Genomic DNA, 16,882 nt, shown 5'->3' on the forward strand with positions numbered 1-16,882 from the left:
CAGCAGACTGTCAGGAATATAATGTGAGCCGTTATTTAAACAGCCGTCAGACAGGAGCCCCAACTCTTAGATCCATCAGGTACGTCTGCCGGTAGATAAGTATCGTGGAGACGAGGGGTGAAGGTCGCCTACCTTCAGATCGTGTAGATCAGGGGTCGGCAACACAAAATGTTTTAGAGCCATATTGGACCAAAAACACAAAAAACGAATATGTCTGGAGCCGCAAAAAATGAAAAGTCTTGTATCAGCCTTAGAATGAAGGCAGCACACGCGGCATGTATCTATGTTAGTTATAACTGGGGGAAGTTTTTTTTTCATGATGCACTTCGAGAAAAAAGTTGAAATGTCGAGAAAAAAGTTGAAATGTCGAGAAAAAAGTCAAAATTTCGAGAAAAAAGTCTAAATGTCGAGAAAAAAGTCAAAATTTCGAGATTAAAAAGGAAAGGAAAATTGAAAAAAAAGAGAAAAAAGGAAAAAAAGAAGAAAAAAAGGAAAAAAGAAGAGGAAAAAAAGGAAAAAAGGAAAGAAGAAAAAAATAGAAAAAAAGAAGAAAAAAAGGAAAAAAAAAAAAGGAAAAAAAAGGTCAAACATTTTTGAAAAAGCTCCAGGAGCCACTAGGGCGGCGCTAAAGAGCCGCATGCGGCTCTAGAGCCGCGGGTTGCCGACCCCTGGTGTAGATAGATATGGTGGAGACGAGGGGCGAAGGTCGTCTACCTTCGGATCGTGAAGCCCATCATGTCGGGGAGATTGTTGGTGTCGAGGGGGAGAAGTTGGTGATGTCCTCGTGTGAAACGACAGACGAAACATGTTATTGAGTACAGTAATCCCTCGCTATAACACGGTTCACCTTTCACGTTCTGCATTCTGATTGGCTAAACCAGGGGTGTCAAATGTGCGGCCCATGGGAGTTTCCAACGCAAAAAAACAAAATGTTAATTTACTAAAAAGGAAGGCATAAATAATTGCCATGAATCGCAGCATATCCGATAAATTTCTTCTACAAATCCATCGTTATTCCACAAATAGAGCAGTTTTCGACATTTTTTTAGTTTTCTAGAATGCATTTGCCGATTTTATTTCTTTGTAGACGGTCGTTTATTTTTATTAACTGACTACTATTATATATTTTCGCAGGAAAAATATCACTGCTAAAAAAGATGATAGAAGATATTTATTCGGAGAATCTCAGTTTTGAATATGAGGATAGTGACAAAATAAAACAGTTAAAAAAGAAGTGCTGACTTTTTCGGCACACTGGCATAAATATCCGCGCCAATTTTTAAAAATAAATACACTTAATTGTACTGGAAAAATCTGTAAATCACAAAGAAACACTCTCGGATGTAATAAGAAAGATTTTGCTTTTAATTAAATTTCCTATAAAAAAGCGAAATATAAAAAAAACATACTTGTTTCTGTTCATCTTTGTAAAATGATATTAAAAATATCGTACATAATTTGAAAAAAAAACAAGAAATTTCAAGAAAAGATCCTGAAGAAATATATTTTACTTACCGTATTTTCTGGACTATAAGCCGCTACTTTTTCCATAGGTTTTCAACCATGCGGCTTATACAAAGGTGCAGCTATTCTGTGGATTTTTCTTCCACCGCTCGGGGGAGTGCTAACCGGAATTAGAATCAAAACTAAGAGAAAATAAATGCAAAGAAGAATACGCTACTTCTTCTTTAGCAGATAGAAGTAGAAGCAGATTTCAAACAGATAAATAGATAAATAAATACCGGTTATTTTCTCTTGGTTCTGTCCCGTTTTAATCAGCAAAGTTGCTGCCGTGTTAAAAGACACTGTTAGGAAAGGATCTATTTAGGTACAAACATGTACATCATTTACAGTTCAAAATCCTTCTGTACATGTAGTAAATATCTAATCTAACAACATAAATATCTGCGGCTTGCATATCTTTTTTTTTTTTAAATAGAGCGGATGCGGCTTATAGTCCAGAAAATACGGTAATTAGAGTGTAAACAAAGTGCATATTTCCTTTAAAATTAACTAAACTGATATTGGATTAGATAACAATAGTAAAAAAAAAAAGATAATTAGAAAAAAAAAATTTCGTACCGTTTTTGTTATTCTGAGCGTTCGGCCCGCGAGAAAAAAATTGTTCAAATCCGGCCGAACAAGCAAAATGAGTTTGACACCCCTGGGCCAAACAGTCTCCCCACTTCTTCACTTCCTGTGTCAATAACGTTGGTTGCTTAGCAACAAGCTGAGAACGGCCAATGAGCTTCAGCAGCAGCTCAAGAACGGGACCTTTGATGAATCGTTCATTACAGTCTCAGATATAATCCATGGTGTCGGTTTATAAGAATCTTTTTGCCCAGAAGAAAAAAGAGCGACAACAACGAGCCATAACTATTTTCTTCTCTGGAAAAAACACACCTGCACCGCGGCTTTAGAAGAAAAAGACACTACAGAGTCGGGATGCAACGGCTGTCAGAAGAGCAGCAAGTCACAATTTGTCCTACTGTATAAATTTGTCTTATTGTATTTTCTTTCATAATCCTTTTTCATTTTCTCCCATTCAAATCCAATTACTCGGGTCGCGGTGGAGCGGGGCTGATCTCCGCAATTTGAAGCCTTGTATAATAATAGTAAAAAAAAAAAAAAAAAAAAAGGTTGCTACTTCGCAGATTTCACCTTTCACAGGTTCTTTTTGGAATGTAACCCCCGCGAAAAACGAGGGATTACTGTAAATGAAAAATAAAAAGATACAGATACTGAGAGACACCAGTCTTGTTGTTTTTATCAAGTTGTAATAACATCCACGTTAGAACCGGGGGGTTCCAAGGTGAGACGAGCTCCTCAACGCACCGCAGAAACGACACCACGAACGGAAGGAAAACGATGCAGATGAACACCAATATAACCCATGTGGACCGTTTTCCTCTGAAACTTTCTGCAAAAGAAAATTGAAGGAAGAAGTTTGGAGACGACAGGACCAGGACCAGTGTCTCCACCTGAACCGTCACCACCTGGAGCACCCACACCCCTTGTACAGAGAAGACACTGATGCCCCTTTTCCACCAAACCGGTTCCAGTGTTGGTTCTGGTTCACAACTCGTTCAACTAGGAACCAGCTGAGAACCGGTTTGTTTTTCCACAGCTCGGTGCTAAGAGGAGCCACATCATTACGTCTCTGCAAACGTCAGTTACGTTGCTGCGTTTGTTTGAAAGTTGCAGCAACAACAAGGTATCTGCTCTAACAGGACTTGGTCCACGTAGCTCCTCCGTGGACACGTCTCTAAGGCCGCGTTCAGACTGCAGGCAAATCTGATTCATATCTGATTCCTTCTCATATCGGATTTTCAGGGCTGACTGTCCACACTGTTTTTAGCAAGTGTCCATATCGGATCTGGCTCTGTTCAGACTGGGCCACATCATTGACTGATCTGACGGGTTGCCGTAGCAACGACGTCGGAGCGGAGGCGTCACCCAGCGCGTGTATTGTGTGAAGTCATGTATTTCTTATATAAAAAAATCCCAAAATATCTGTACCGTTCCTGATTGGGTCGGCACTGCGTATCATTTTTAGACACAACAATGAACGCATACAGCAAAAGTTGTGTGATCGGCGGAGGGACCCGGCGTCCCAGCAAAATGAGAAACAGAGAAGAGAAGTGTTCAGAACAAAACCACCAGCAAACTAACAAACCAACCAACAAAGCTCAGAGTTAACAAAACGAACCAGCAATGAACAACTGGCAGCCCCGCTCTTTTATCTCTCCTCCTGATGAGCTGACGGGCTGCAGGTTCAGGCTCACAGCGCGACTGAAGGCTGATTTATGGTTCTGCGTTACACCAACGCAGGCCTACGGCGTAGGTTACGCGGCGACACGCGCCGTACGTGGAAATGCGGTCTTTTTTTCTGCTATTAAAACATGACTTGTAATGTGAATTTGCAACACTCAAACTACAAATAATAGTTTTTGACGTGACATCAGAGATTGTACATGCTCTCTGTGAAAGGATGAGTAGCTCCACAACTGGAAATGGGCGGGTGGTTTGGAGCGTCTGGGACAGTCATATCCGATCTGAGTGTTTGGATGTTCAGACTGACACGCATCTGCCCAAATGAGATATGGATCGGATATGAAACTACCTCCTGGAGGTGGTTTCCATCTGGTTTGCAAAAATCGGATATCATGCGGTTTGGGACTGTTCAGACTTCAAAAGAGTCATTCAGTTTCAATCTGGATGGGCTAAAAATCGGATATTTGCCTGCAGTCTGAACGCGGCCTAAATGACAGGTTGTCTCTTCCTCCTCCCATGATGCTTTGCTGCATCCAGATTCATTCTTATTTCCAATCCAATCTACTTTATTTATATAGCACATTTTAAAAAACAACAAAGTTACCAAAGTGCTGCACAATGAGTAAAGCAAGACATAATAAAATAGTAAAAACTAAAAACAGAGTAAAATAGATAAGAGCACATAAAAGCACGAAATAAAAACACACCAAACAGACACAACCAGTGATTCAGAAACATAAAAGACAGGACAGAGACCACACAACTCTCATGCTGGATTAAAAGCCAAAGAATAAAAATACGTTTTTTAACGAGATTTAAACATTTCGGGTGTGGGGGCCATTTTTCTTTTTTTTTTTCTCTTTCTTTTTTTTTTTATTAACATACAGTGCAAACAACAACAGAAGATGACATCAGTTTGTGTGCGTGTGCGTGCGTGCGTGCGTGCGTGCGTGCGTGCGTGCGTGCGTGCGTGCGTGCGTGCGTGCGTGCGTGCGTGCGTGCGTGCGTGCGTGCGTGTGATGAAAGTAGATACATAAATTGACAATAATATTTCGAGAGTAAATAAGTTAAACAAATAAATAATTATCATATAGAGTGGTGTAGCACTATACAATGTAGAATAATAATATAGTAATATCCTAATATAACATCATTTTTATAAAATATTATAACATATAACCAAATTATATCACCATACTATTATATATAACGATATAATAATATTATAGTTAAACATCCCATGAGATTTCATAACTTAATATAATAATAAACTATGAAACAATACATCATGATAATGCCCAGAATAATTATTAGAATTAAAATGAGTAATTTATGTATTGCAATGAGGGGTGTGGGGGCCATTTTGATGTGGAGAGGAAGCTCGTTCCAGAGTTTAGGGGCTATTGCTGAAAAGGCATGGTCGCCCCTGGTTTTTTGCCTCGTTTTGGAGACGACAAGACGTGACTGAGCAGAGAAACCTCAAAGACCTTGAGGGAGTGTAAACATGTAGGAGGTCTGAGATGTATTTTGGTGCCAACCCATTTAATGACTCAAAAACCAACAATAGTATTTTTAAATTAATCTAAAAGAGACAGGGAGCCAGTGAAGGGAGGCCAGAACGGGGGTGATGTGATCATGCTTGCGGGTTCCTGTTAAAAGACGAGCAGCCGCGTTTTGGACCAACTGTAAACGTGCAAGGGAGGTCTGGTTGACGCCAGTATAGAGGGCATTACATTTTTTTCATTATTTGAAAGTGTCTCCGTCTCCCAGTCTTGCTATTGCCGTTGGTCTTAATAACTCCTCCCTCCTCCGCTTACGTAAGCGGCCCAGAAGACGGCCCAGCGGACAGCCCACTACGGTTTCCTGTATCTGTGTCACGTGACTGCCCCGCCCCTTTAGGAGACAGGAAGTAGGTCCTGAGTCTATTGAGTCCTATGGGAAAAGTGAACGTGAGCACAGATTATTACCAATTCCTTCGCCCCATAGTAACCTAAGTAAATATGGGTAACATTTTTCAAAAGCCACAAACCTTCTGAACATTCTGACACCAAAATGGCAATTTTCAGACCGACAGATTAGGAGAAAATGAACTTTGTTTGAGACCTGTCTCTGTCTGAACAACACACTCTAGTGAGATTTGGCTCTCATCGTTTTCCCATCGGATAAAATTAAGTTTAAAACTAAAATAAAACTTGCTTCTTTGCTTAATAATACTGTTATTTTTATTATTTAACTCTTTTTGGAAGAAAGTTGTACTGTATCTAGTGTTGTATGTTCCAAAACGATGTGGGGAGAGGGGCGGCCACGCCCACTTAGGAGACAGGAAGTGAGGTCAGAGGGGCGGCCACGCCCACTTAGGAGACAGGAAGTGAGGTCAGAGGGGCGGCCACGCCCACTTAGGAGACAGGAAGTGTATACCATTTCATACCATTGGCAGTAACGGTAATGCGCTATCTTCTGTATAGAGGATCTTTGGCGGTTCTTTCCTCTAGTCCAGCAAAGAGTTGGTGCTACCTTGGAACCGGAGCCAGTTCTTTGTCAGTGGAAACAGAAATCCTGGTTCCAAACTCAGTAGGCTACTTTCCCAGAACCAGAACCAGCCCTGGAACCGGTTTGGTGGAAAAGGGGCATGATTGATCTGGAGGTGATGACTCTGGTCTGGCGCTGGTGTGGAGGTTGGGAGTCCCACAGGTTCCGCCTCACATCACTTCTGGCTTCCTCCTCTCCTCTAAAAGCTGGGCAGAGCAGCGCCTCGGAACGCTCCAATTACAGGAGGCATAAATCTCTGGAAAAGGAAAATAGCAGGCGGACAGGAGGGAGGGGAGGGGAGGGAGGCAGAGCGGGTCCAGCGGCACCGGATCTTCCTGCAGCAGGTAATAAGAGCAGAGCGCCGGGCGGGGCCTCCGGGGAAATCAGGCCGCCGTCCCTGCAGATGAAGCTGAGCGCCAACAGCAGCGCTGCTGTTTCCTCCAGTCATTACCCGGCAGTCATTACCGGCGGCGGCGTGGACCCCGACCGGTCAGGGAGAGTCCAGTTTGACCGGGACCGGACCGAGCCGCCGGCGCTCCAGCAGGATCAAGTCCAGTTCACATTAACGGCGGCTGAAAAGTAGGGCTGGAACGATTCCTCGAATAATTCGAGTAATTCGATTACAAAAAATGATCGAGGAATTTTCTCTGCCTCGAGGAATATGGGCAGAAATATGTGCCACTAGAAACTGAATTTGAATCATTTATATTTGAATTTGAATTGCTCAACTTGAATAATTGCATTAAAAAACTGAATCTGAATCACAGAATTTGAATTTGTATTGTTTAATTTGAATCATTGCATTGAAAAACTGAATCTACATTCAGTTCTCACAATTCAAATTCAGTTCTTGCAATTCAATTTCAATTCTACTGTGCCAGACATCCGGGTCTTCCGGAGGAAGAGCAATCGAGTGCAGATATAAAGCAGACATTTTTCTACAAAACGGCAAGATTAATCTACACTTTTTACACAGAATGGAGAAAACACAATAGGTTTCGAAATATCTAGCTCCCATTGGTCGTTTATATCGTTGAAAGAAAATAGAGGTTATAGTAGGCTACGTGAAAAGGAGTTCTTTGTATCTGCACTCGATTGCTGTTCCTGCGGAAGACCCGGATGTCTGGCACAGTGAAATTTAAATTGAATTGCAAGAACTGAATGTAGATTCAGTTTTTCAATGCAATGATTCAAATTAAACAATACAAATTCAAATTATGTGATTCAGATTCAGTTTTTTAATGCAATTATTCAAGTTGAGCAATTCAAATTCAAATATAAATTATTCAAATTCAGTTTCTAGTGGCACATATTTCTGCCCATAGAGGAATCGTTTAATTTTGCAGCTCAAAGCAGGTATTTCCACCGGACTATGTTTAATGCGGCACAGCGCGCTGACTCCGCGCACGTAAAGGAAGAAGAAAGAGGCGGCGGGTATGTTTGGTTTTAGTAACATGCCCAGGCGGGAGACAAGTAGCTCAGTGCTTAACTTTTATTTTCAATCCACGCTATATTCTTCTGGTCCGTTCTCCTATATGTTCCCCCTCTAACCCGGTACGTACATAGGTTCCTCTAAACATCTGTTCCCGCTACAGTTTTAACTAAAAGAAAAGGCAGAAAATGTCAGAAAAATAAAAACGTAATAAAGCTAACTGGGTAGTTTTCAGTTTTATCTCTGTAGTCATTCATGGATAAAACAAGCACTGGAGTCTAATGTGCTCCAATACAGCAGGAATCCGAATTTTATTTTGAACACTGTCAAAACTCAAAATCTTATAAAGACTTTAACTTAAAACTTAACTAGAACTTAAAATTTGCTTGACACAAATGAAAGTTCAATTGAAACACGTGGGAAAAACACCTAACCTTTTAAGTGATGTGTGTTATCAGGTGTAATGGCATTTTTAGGTTAGAAATAAGAACATTTCTTGGTAAGATCCTTAGTTTTTTGAGTGAAGGCAGTGAATTTGGTCGACTGGTGTAAGTTCAGGGTTTTTAAATGCACAGCCATGAACCTACTGTATTATATAATTTAGTCTTAGTAATGTCAATTAACATCTAACATCTTATGTATATTTATAATTGCTCTTTAACTAAACAAAAATATGTTTTATCCGATTACTCAATTAATCGATTGGATTTTCAGTACAATACTCGATTACTAAAATATTCCATAGCTGCAGCCCTACTGAAAAGTTTGACTGTCTTTTAATGCGGCATTACGAGTTCCACTGCTGCACGCGCCATCTGTTTGGCCTTGTAAGCAGCTTAGAAGCAACTAAACCTCAATAATCAGTTTATTGTCAGCTTTTAGCAGTAATCTCATTTCTTTAACATCATACTTGGTGGTTTTAGGTCGTAATAGGTTCAAAAACAGTCCTGAGCATCCAGCTGGAAAGATCCGGAGGGTAAGACGGGGGGTGGTGGAGGGATGGGGGGATGAACCGTCTTCAGTCCAGGTCCTGAACGCATGGAGGTAAAAACCACAAACCTGGGGGAGCTGAGAGTCCGGGGGAACTGGAGCAGGTCCTGGCAGGGCTGTGCTAACACAACGCCAAGAAGGCAGGACATCAGCAAACAGCTGCCCTTCAACGAGGTCACGTCCAAGCAATCTGAAGTCGGGTATTGTGCAGTGAAAGTGGGAAAAAGGAAACAATCCCAGCAAGTTCAAGCCACCGATTAAAAGCCACCAGGCTTTCTGTTTTCACTGACAAAGAACCAGTTCCAATAGCAGCAACTCTTTGCTGGACTAGAGGAAAGAAGCTCTTACATAAGCGGAGGGGGTGGAGTTATTAAGACCAACGGCAACAGCAAGACTGGGAGACGGAGACTACGTTTACATGCAGTCAAAATTCAGGTTATTGCTAATATTCCGGTTACTGAAACATTTGGAATATTCCGTTTACATGGTGATTAATCATTCGGGATATCTGGATCAAACCAGCGACGCACGGAGAACGTGATGACACAATTCCCATCATTTTCGCTTCTTCTTCCTGTATCCAAATTCAAAACAAATGCTGCTTTGCGCAACTTTTCTCTCACCTTCTTGTAAATCTTCTATCCCGGTACTTTCTACCGTCTACAAATGCAGAAATGTTCATATCCTTCATTACATTTATGAAGTGATTAGTCTCCTCCTGGTCTTGGTTTCTCCGTGTTTATAAGAACTTCCTGGACTCAAAAGACCAGGATTCTTTGTGAACAGAACATGTGCAGAAAACAAATTCATGTTCCGTTTGATGGGGATATTCTGTTTACATGACCCAATATTCAGGTTTTAAAAGGAGTAACCCAGGGCTCATATTGGGGTTTTTAAAAACCCGAATATGAGCAAATTCGGGTTATTCAAAGGGGTTATTGGTGTTTACATGGCCGTGCAAATTCGGGTTATTGCCAATATTCGGGTTTTAAAAGTGTTAATGACTGCATGTAAACCCAGTCAGAGACATTTTCAAATGAGAATGAATCTGGATGCAGCAAAGCATCATGGGAGGAGGAGGAGACAACCTGTCTTTTAGAGATGTGTCCACGGAGGAGCTACGAGGACCAAGTCCTAGTAGAGCAGATACCTGGTTGTTGCTGCAACTTTCACACAAACGCAGCGACGTAACTGACGTTTGCAGAGACGTAATGACGTGTCTCCTCTTAGCACCCGAGCTGTGGAAAAACAAACCGGTTCTCAGCTGGTTCCTAGTTGAAGGAGTTGTGAACCAGAACCAGCTCTGGAACCGGTTTGGTGGAAAAGGGGTACCAGTGACCTTCAGACTCCGTCACAGGCTGAAATCAGGAAAACCTGTTTTAATTCTGCCAAACAGATAAGCAGCTTTAAAGAGACAAAACTGTCTGGTTGTAAAGTTTGTTATTTGTGAGCGACAGGAGACGACGCTGTTCCTTTCTTGTCCTTGCGTTTTGGGAAGGTGGAGGTCAGGAATACTATCCCAAGATACCATATAGTCCTCTACTGACGCCAGGACCAGATCCAGACCTGCAGGTCCTCTACAGACCACTAGGGTCCAGATCCAGACCTGCAGGTCCACTACAGACTACCAGAATACCGTCATAGTTGACAGGGAACCTGTTTGTTTTGTTGTTCATTTTAGTCCTGGTTCCAGATCTCTAGTCCTGCTTTCAACTCCTCTGGTCCTGGTCCTACTGCAGATCCTGCTGCAGACGGTCGCTCAGGTCCAGACTCAGGTCGCTCAGAGTTTTGGGTTTTGAGAGGGAAGTGATTTACGGATGTGGCTTCAGCGCGGGAAGAAAACTCTCCTGCACGCTCCATTAACCCGGTTTAATTTCCTCCGCAGGTTTTATTGACTCTCAAAAGCAGGAGTTAATGCGTCCTCGCGGTTAACGAGCGGTTCCCTCTCACCGTGATCATTTTCCACCGCTTCTGACTTGTTGATGGACGCCAAACAGAAACAACGACGTGTTGATGTATTTTGGAGGGAAGATTTTCAGACGTGAGAAAGTCTCAGTCTTGATTTTCTTCAGTGTACTTTTATTTCCCTTTAGCTTTTCTTTTTGGCGTAGTTTTTGAGTTCCAGGCGGGGAATAAGAGGGCTGGCGGGTTCTGTCCAGTGTAAACTCCACCTAACAGGATACATGATAGCATTGTCACATTTACTGAATAACTCTGGTATTAAAGAAGAAGCCGTGAAACGGAAAACCAACAAAACTTATGTTTGTGTTTTGTTTCACAAAACAGAACAAACTAGAACAAACAGACATCATCCAGAAAAAATGTAATTTTCAAATTCTATTCTTTATTTCATTCATTAAAAGAAAAACAAAACAGTTCAATATAATGACAACAAATCTCTTTCCTTGAATGAAAGGGAACAGAAAGAAGACTAAGCTTATTTTATCTGTCCCTTTTTCATAAGAAATCAAATTTCAATTAATGTAATAATAAAAAAACAAAAACAAATTACAAATTGGAAAAACACTTTCCAATAAACGTAATCAAAAAAATACAAACAAACAAAAAAACAAAACCAAAACTACAAAAAAGCACAAAAACACAAAATAACTGTGGTCAAACACAGATAGTCGTATTCTTTTTTGATTCGAAGAAAAAAAATATGACAATGGTGCTAAAAAGAGAGAGAAGAAAAAAAGAAAACTCACCTAACTTAACAATTATCATGATATTTCTTCATCAAACTGGCTTTTATTTTTCTTTTAAATGTAATGTTTGACTAGCATTCTTTGGCTTCTGTATCCAGATTGTTCCATAAACTTTTACCTCCAGCGATTTCCTGTCATCATATCCAGATCAACCTCTACCAGAACTGCTGAACGCTGACGGACAGACGTGCAGTAATCCAACCATCGTATTAGCCAGTCAGCGCATTTCCACGCTGATTTTATTGGCCAGATTTAATCACAATTCAATATTGATTCATCATTGTCGGAATTTCTTTGTTCTGCAAATATTTGAACTTTTTATTTGATAAAAGCTCTTTAGATTAACCCATTCTGACCAGAAATCCACGTTGAGTTAACTTCTCCGTCTGAGAAACAACGTTCACACCTGCCGCTCCTGCAGCCGCGTTACCACGGCAACCACTGAGACAGAATAGGGACGTTTTTTGTTTCGGTTCTGAACTACTGACATGACCTGTACATGACCTGGAGATGACCTGGACACGACTTGGACATGACCTGGAGATGACCTGGAGACGACCTGGCTGTCCTCTGTCCCCATCTGTCGCGTTGGTCCTGTTTCCTTCAGAAAGTCGTAACTCGTCATCGACTCTGAATGTCAGTGTTTGTCTCGTCTCCAAACCCATTGTTGAGGCCGTTACAGCTGATTTGTGGATGATTGACAGCAGCGTACCCGGTGCTGCATCTGTGCAGCAGCATCCGATCAGAGGACCGCTCTGTTGCCACGGTAACGGCCTGGGTTACCACCTGGGGCCGGTTCCGGGACGGAGGCTTTGGTTCCGTCAGCCCGTGACGTGAGTCGGGGGGGGGGGGGGGGGGGGGGGGGGGGGGGGGGGGCGACATCGCAGCATCATCGCTCACAGCTCCATCACCGCGCATCGCCATGGCGACGCCATTGGTTTTTGAAAAAGAGAAAAAGAGCTGGCAGGTGATCAAACATCACCTTTTTCATGGAGGTGAAATCCTGGCGGTATGAAAACAATAAAAGATGAAGTATAAACCATAATAATGATAATAACACGTTGCCATGGCAACGGAGATGGGCGTGGTGTTGGCCTTCCACCCTTCTGATTGATCGTCTGGTGAAATGAGATCAGAGGAAGGGAGGAGGAAGGAAGGAGTGGAGACGGGGGAGGAAGTCGGGGGTTCCTGGAACCAAACCTGCTCTCTGGCAGTCTCCGTTGGCAGAGCGGGTTACCATGGTAACCGCCTCCCAGCAGCAGCCACGTCACTTTCTGAACTCGGAAGTTTGAGAAAAAACGTCTCTTTCTCTCCCTCTTTCTCCATCTCTCACTGTCTTTCTATCTCTGTCCCCCTCCATGAGTATAATAACGATAATAATAATAACGAGTGAGTGACGGCTGCCGGCTGACGTTGTCGTGTCTCTCTTCTCTTCACAGATCCCGGTTCTGGTTCCGGAGATGGAGACGGTGAGTGTTTTTTTTCTTCAGGCTATTTAAAGATTTCATTTCCTGCCTCTCCGCCGCCGAGAGGGAAAGTCAAACACCGACCAATTACAACGCCACACAAACACCGGGCCCTCAGCGGGCCCTCAGGCCGAGGTCAGAACCTCCTGGACCTCTCTGACCCGGGATGGGGGCACAAATTCAGTTTTTATTTTTCCATCATGTTCTTATTGCTGCTGCACTTTTTTCCAAATTTCTGCAGGATTCTTTTAACTTGGATGCAGATTTCTTCACATACGGGGACGAAAGTAAAGAAAAAACACGCTTGCGTATGAATATATACAGGACTGCCTCAGAAAATTAAAATATTGTGATTTCCTGTAATGCAATTACAAAAACAAAAATGTCATACATTCTGGATTCATTACAAATCAACTGAAATATTGCAAGCCTTTTATTATTTTAATATTGCTGATCATGGCTTACAGCTTAAGAAAACTCAAATATCCTATCTCAAAAAATTTGAATATTCTGGGAATCTTAATCTTAAACTGTAAGCCATAATCAGCAATATTAAAATAATAAAAGGCTTGCAATATTTCAGTTGATTTGTAATAAATCCAGAATTCCATTTTTCCATTTTTTTTTTATTGCATTACAGAAAATAAAGAACTTTATCACAATATTCTAATTTTCTGAGACAGTCCTGTATATCGTGACAACTCGGTTGCTACAGTTACGGCTGCCGGAAGTTTTCCTCTCTGTCATTCGTCGAGACGTTTAGGTTCGAAGGCGACTGTGACATCACAGACCCGAACCAGAGTAGAACGATCCTCCATCCTCATCTCATCACCCTACCTCTCCCCAACGCTGCCGCCGCCAGGCCCGATTCAGTACTCAGTACTCGGTCCTGGTGAGACCCAGAACCAGAAACCACATCCGGCATCTTTCTGTTGTCGGGCTTTGAATTTCCCGGGACAGATGTGGCCTTGAACGCAGCAGATGCTGCTGTCAAACCTCCGAGCTCCTTTCTGCGTCGCAGAAGAAGCTGCAGATCCTCGTCAATCGATTTTCAAGACACACACACACACACACACACACACACACACACACTGAAACCTTGATAAGTCATCGTAATCATGCAGCCGCTGTTAAAGGTGGACAGTAAACAGAAAACAATCAGAGTGAGACCTCTCCCTGTGTGTTTATAATGCAGCTACGTTTGCACAAGGACGAGGCCGCGATGACACGGAGATGACACTCCTGCCGTTTAGCTCTCAGGGACGCATCGATTTCTGCTCTGCCCGTCTTGTGCTTGTGGTCCAGTTTTGATTTTGTTTATCTTCATGTGGAAAATGTTGCATCTCAAGCACAAAATAAACATTCAGCTTCCTTGGAAAAGAGCTGTTTACGTCTGCAGCCTCTTGTCTCTCCCAGGCTGATTGATCTCTTGTATATTAACAGTGGACAGAGTTTATGTATCTCATCGATGATATCGATGTCACGTGCGAGAGGAAGTCGGTCGAGTTGATGTTTTATTCATTAATTATCGTTTTTTGAGGATTTATATTTGTCTGTCCAGTCCTACATCTGTTAGTTCTGCCACCTTCATTCGGAAAAGGCAAAGGAAAGGCATCTTCACAACAAACGAACCTTAAAGCGTTCAAACCCACGAACCTGAATCAGTTGACTCGTATGTGTTGCACGTCCAAGCCAACGGGGAATTGTCCTAAAGTGTAATACCACAGACGACCTCCGGGGTGCCGGCTCCAGTAAAGTGCTGTTCAAAAGTGTGAATTGTTCTCAACAACCGAACCAAGACTCCCAAAGAAGGCGGGGTCCATCAAAGAAAAGGCCGACTCATCAGACCAGGGTTAGGGTAAAGGTTAGGTTAGGTTTAGGTTATGGTTGGGTTAGGTTAGAGTTAATGTTAGTTACGTTTAGGTTATGGTTATGGTTATGGCTATGGTTATGATTAGGTTAGGGTAAGGGGTTAGGGTTAGATTTGGTTAGGTTAGGGTTAGGTTAGGTTTAGGTATTTGTAATTTGTATTGTATTGCACCAATCACCACACAAATTCCTTGTGTGTTTAACAAACTTGGCAATAAACCCTTTTCTGATTCTGATTCTGAGGTCAGGGTTGGGGTAAAGGTTAGGTTAGGTTTAGGTTAGGTTAGGTTATGTTTGGGTTAGAGTTAAGGTTAGTTACGTTTAGGTTAGGTTATGGTTAGGGTTAGGTTTAGGTCAGGGTTGGGGTAAAGGTTAGGTTAGGTTTAGGTTAGGTTATGTTTGGGTTAGAGTTAAGGTTAGTTACGTTTAGGTTAGGTTATGGTTAGGGTTAGGTTTAGGTCAGGGTTAGGGTAAAGGTTAGGTTAGGGTTAGGGTTAGGGTTAGGTTATGGTTAGGGTTAGGGTTAGAGTAAGGGTTAGTTTAGGTTTAGGTCAGGGTTGGGGTAAAGGTTAGGTTGGGTTAGGTTAGAGTTAAAGTTAGTTACATTTAGGTTTAGGTTAGGTTGTGGTTAAGTTAGGGTCAGGGTTAGGTAAGAGTTGGGTTAGGGTTAAGGTAAGGGTTAGATTAGGTTAGGTAAGGGTTAAGGTAAGGGTTAGGTTAGGGTTAGGTAAGGGTAAGGGTTAAGGTAAGGGTTAGAGCAGTGTTTCTCAATCCTGGTCCTTGTGGGCCCCTGTCCTGCATGACTTAGATGTTACCCTGCTTCAGCACACCGTGATAAAAGTACGTGTGTCAGTGGCGTGCACAGACATTTTGGGGGGCAGGTGCTCAGTGCAAAATAAGGGCACACGCGCGGCGTGTGGAACTGCTGGCTGCCTTATAGCAGTTATATAGCAGCGCTCTGGGTGCCTAGAAGGGCGCTATATAAATCCAAGTCATTATTATTATTATATATTTGGAAGAAAAAAAAACATAGCATATGGCATGGCATATTTATTTCAATATCTTTATAACATTGTAATAAAAGAAATAACTCTGGACGCTGACATTTCTGCCACTCTGCTATGTGTATTTCCCTCATCTTCTATGCTGGTAGATGGCCTATTGCAGGACAGCAGAGAGAATAGAATATGTTTATTTGAGTAAGACTGCTTGGTGACAAGAGTCAATGCATTACAACGCTAAGACTCACCACACCAGGCTGTAACTGCCATGGCCTACAGTAACTTCATTTTCCTACTACAGAGCTGTGTTCTGCAGACACATTTTAATAGGGTATTTATTTATCATTGTCAAAGTTTTAATAATAGCCTATTAATGTAAATACAAGATTACTGCAAGCGTTGTAACGTAGAAATAACTTATGGTTGGTACAAAATAATATATTTTGCTAATACAGCTTCATGCCTGATTTAGTTCCACCAAACCACTTTGTGTTGACAAAATAAATCAGGGACAGCTTTTAAGATATCTCAATAAAATTAGCTAGCTCTCTGTAGATCAGAGACGATCAAGATGGAAGAAAGAATGATCTTGGCTGTGAGTCTAGGGAACTGTGGGATGCGACTATGCGAGACTGCAAGGGCATCAATAAAAAGGGACAAAAGTGGAGAGAAATCTCCCAGAATTTGGACATACCTGGTGTGTTTAAAAGTGGTAGAAATTTGATATTCTTTTGCTCTTTTAACAATAAAATGTTAATTTGAAATAAAACTTTTTTTCGGTCGCCAAGCAACTTGCAACAAATATGTACGCGATGTGCGCAGGCGCGCCCTGCTCTGCTCCGACTCTGCGCCCATCCCGGCGTTGTGCATGGCGCAACCGCGTTCTAGGTGAAAGCGCTTTGCGCCGTCTTGCGCCCTTTGCTGCCGCGCAAACCCGGCGGCGGGCGCCCTGTTGCGCGCCGTCGAGCCCGGCGCAAAGCCCTGCACTCTTGCGCGGCAGCAGCACATAGGCTACATAATGAATGGGAAAGCCGACGGCGGCTGCCGCTGTGCGCCCTCTATGTGAAAACCGCTTTACGTTGAGGAGGGCACCTGCTTGGTCCAGAGGGCAAC

At 42.4% G+C, this 16,882-nt stretch overlaps 1 protein-coding gene across 1 annotated transcript in view; it reads left to right on the top strand.

Moving 5' to 3' along the window:
* The window catches only part of tmeff1a (transmembrane protein with EGF-like and two follistatin-like domains 1a), a gene marked incomplete at its 5' end in the record, with an annotated part of 69,061 nt that overhangs the window by 11,493 nt on the left and 40,686 nt on the right, over positions 1–16,882 (top strand). Inside the window, one exon of the mRNA XM_061731394.1 lies at positions 12,873–12,902. Within this exon, the coding sequence (XP_061587378.1) occupies positions 12,873–12,902 (30 nt within the window). The remainder of the gene's footprint in view (positions 1–12,872; positions 12,903–16,882) is intronic.

The sequence above is a fragment of the Cololabis saira genome, chromosome 10 (genome assembly GCF_033807715.1).
Source record: "Cololabis saira isolate AMF1-May2022 chromosome 10, fColSai1.1, whole genome shotgun sequence".
Lineage (NCBI taxonomy): Eukaryota > Metazoa > Chordata > Actinopteri > Beloniformes > Belonidae > Cololabis > Cololabis saira.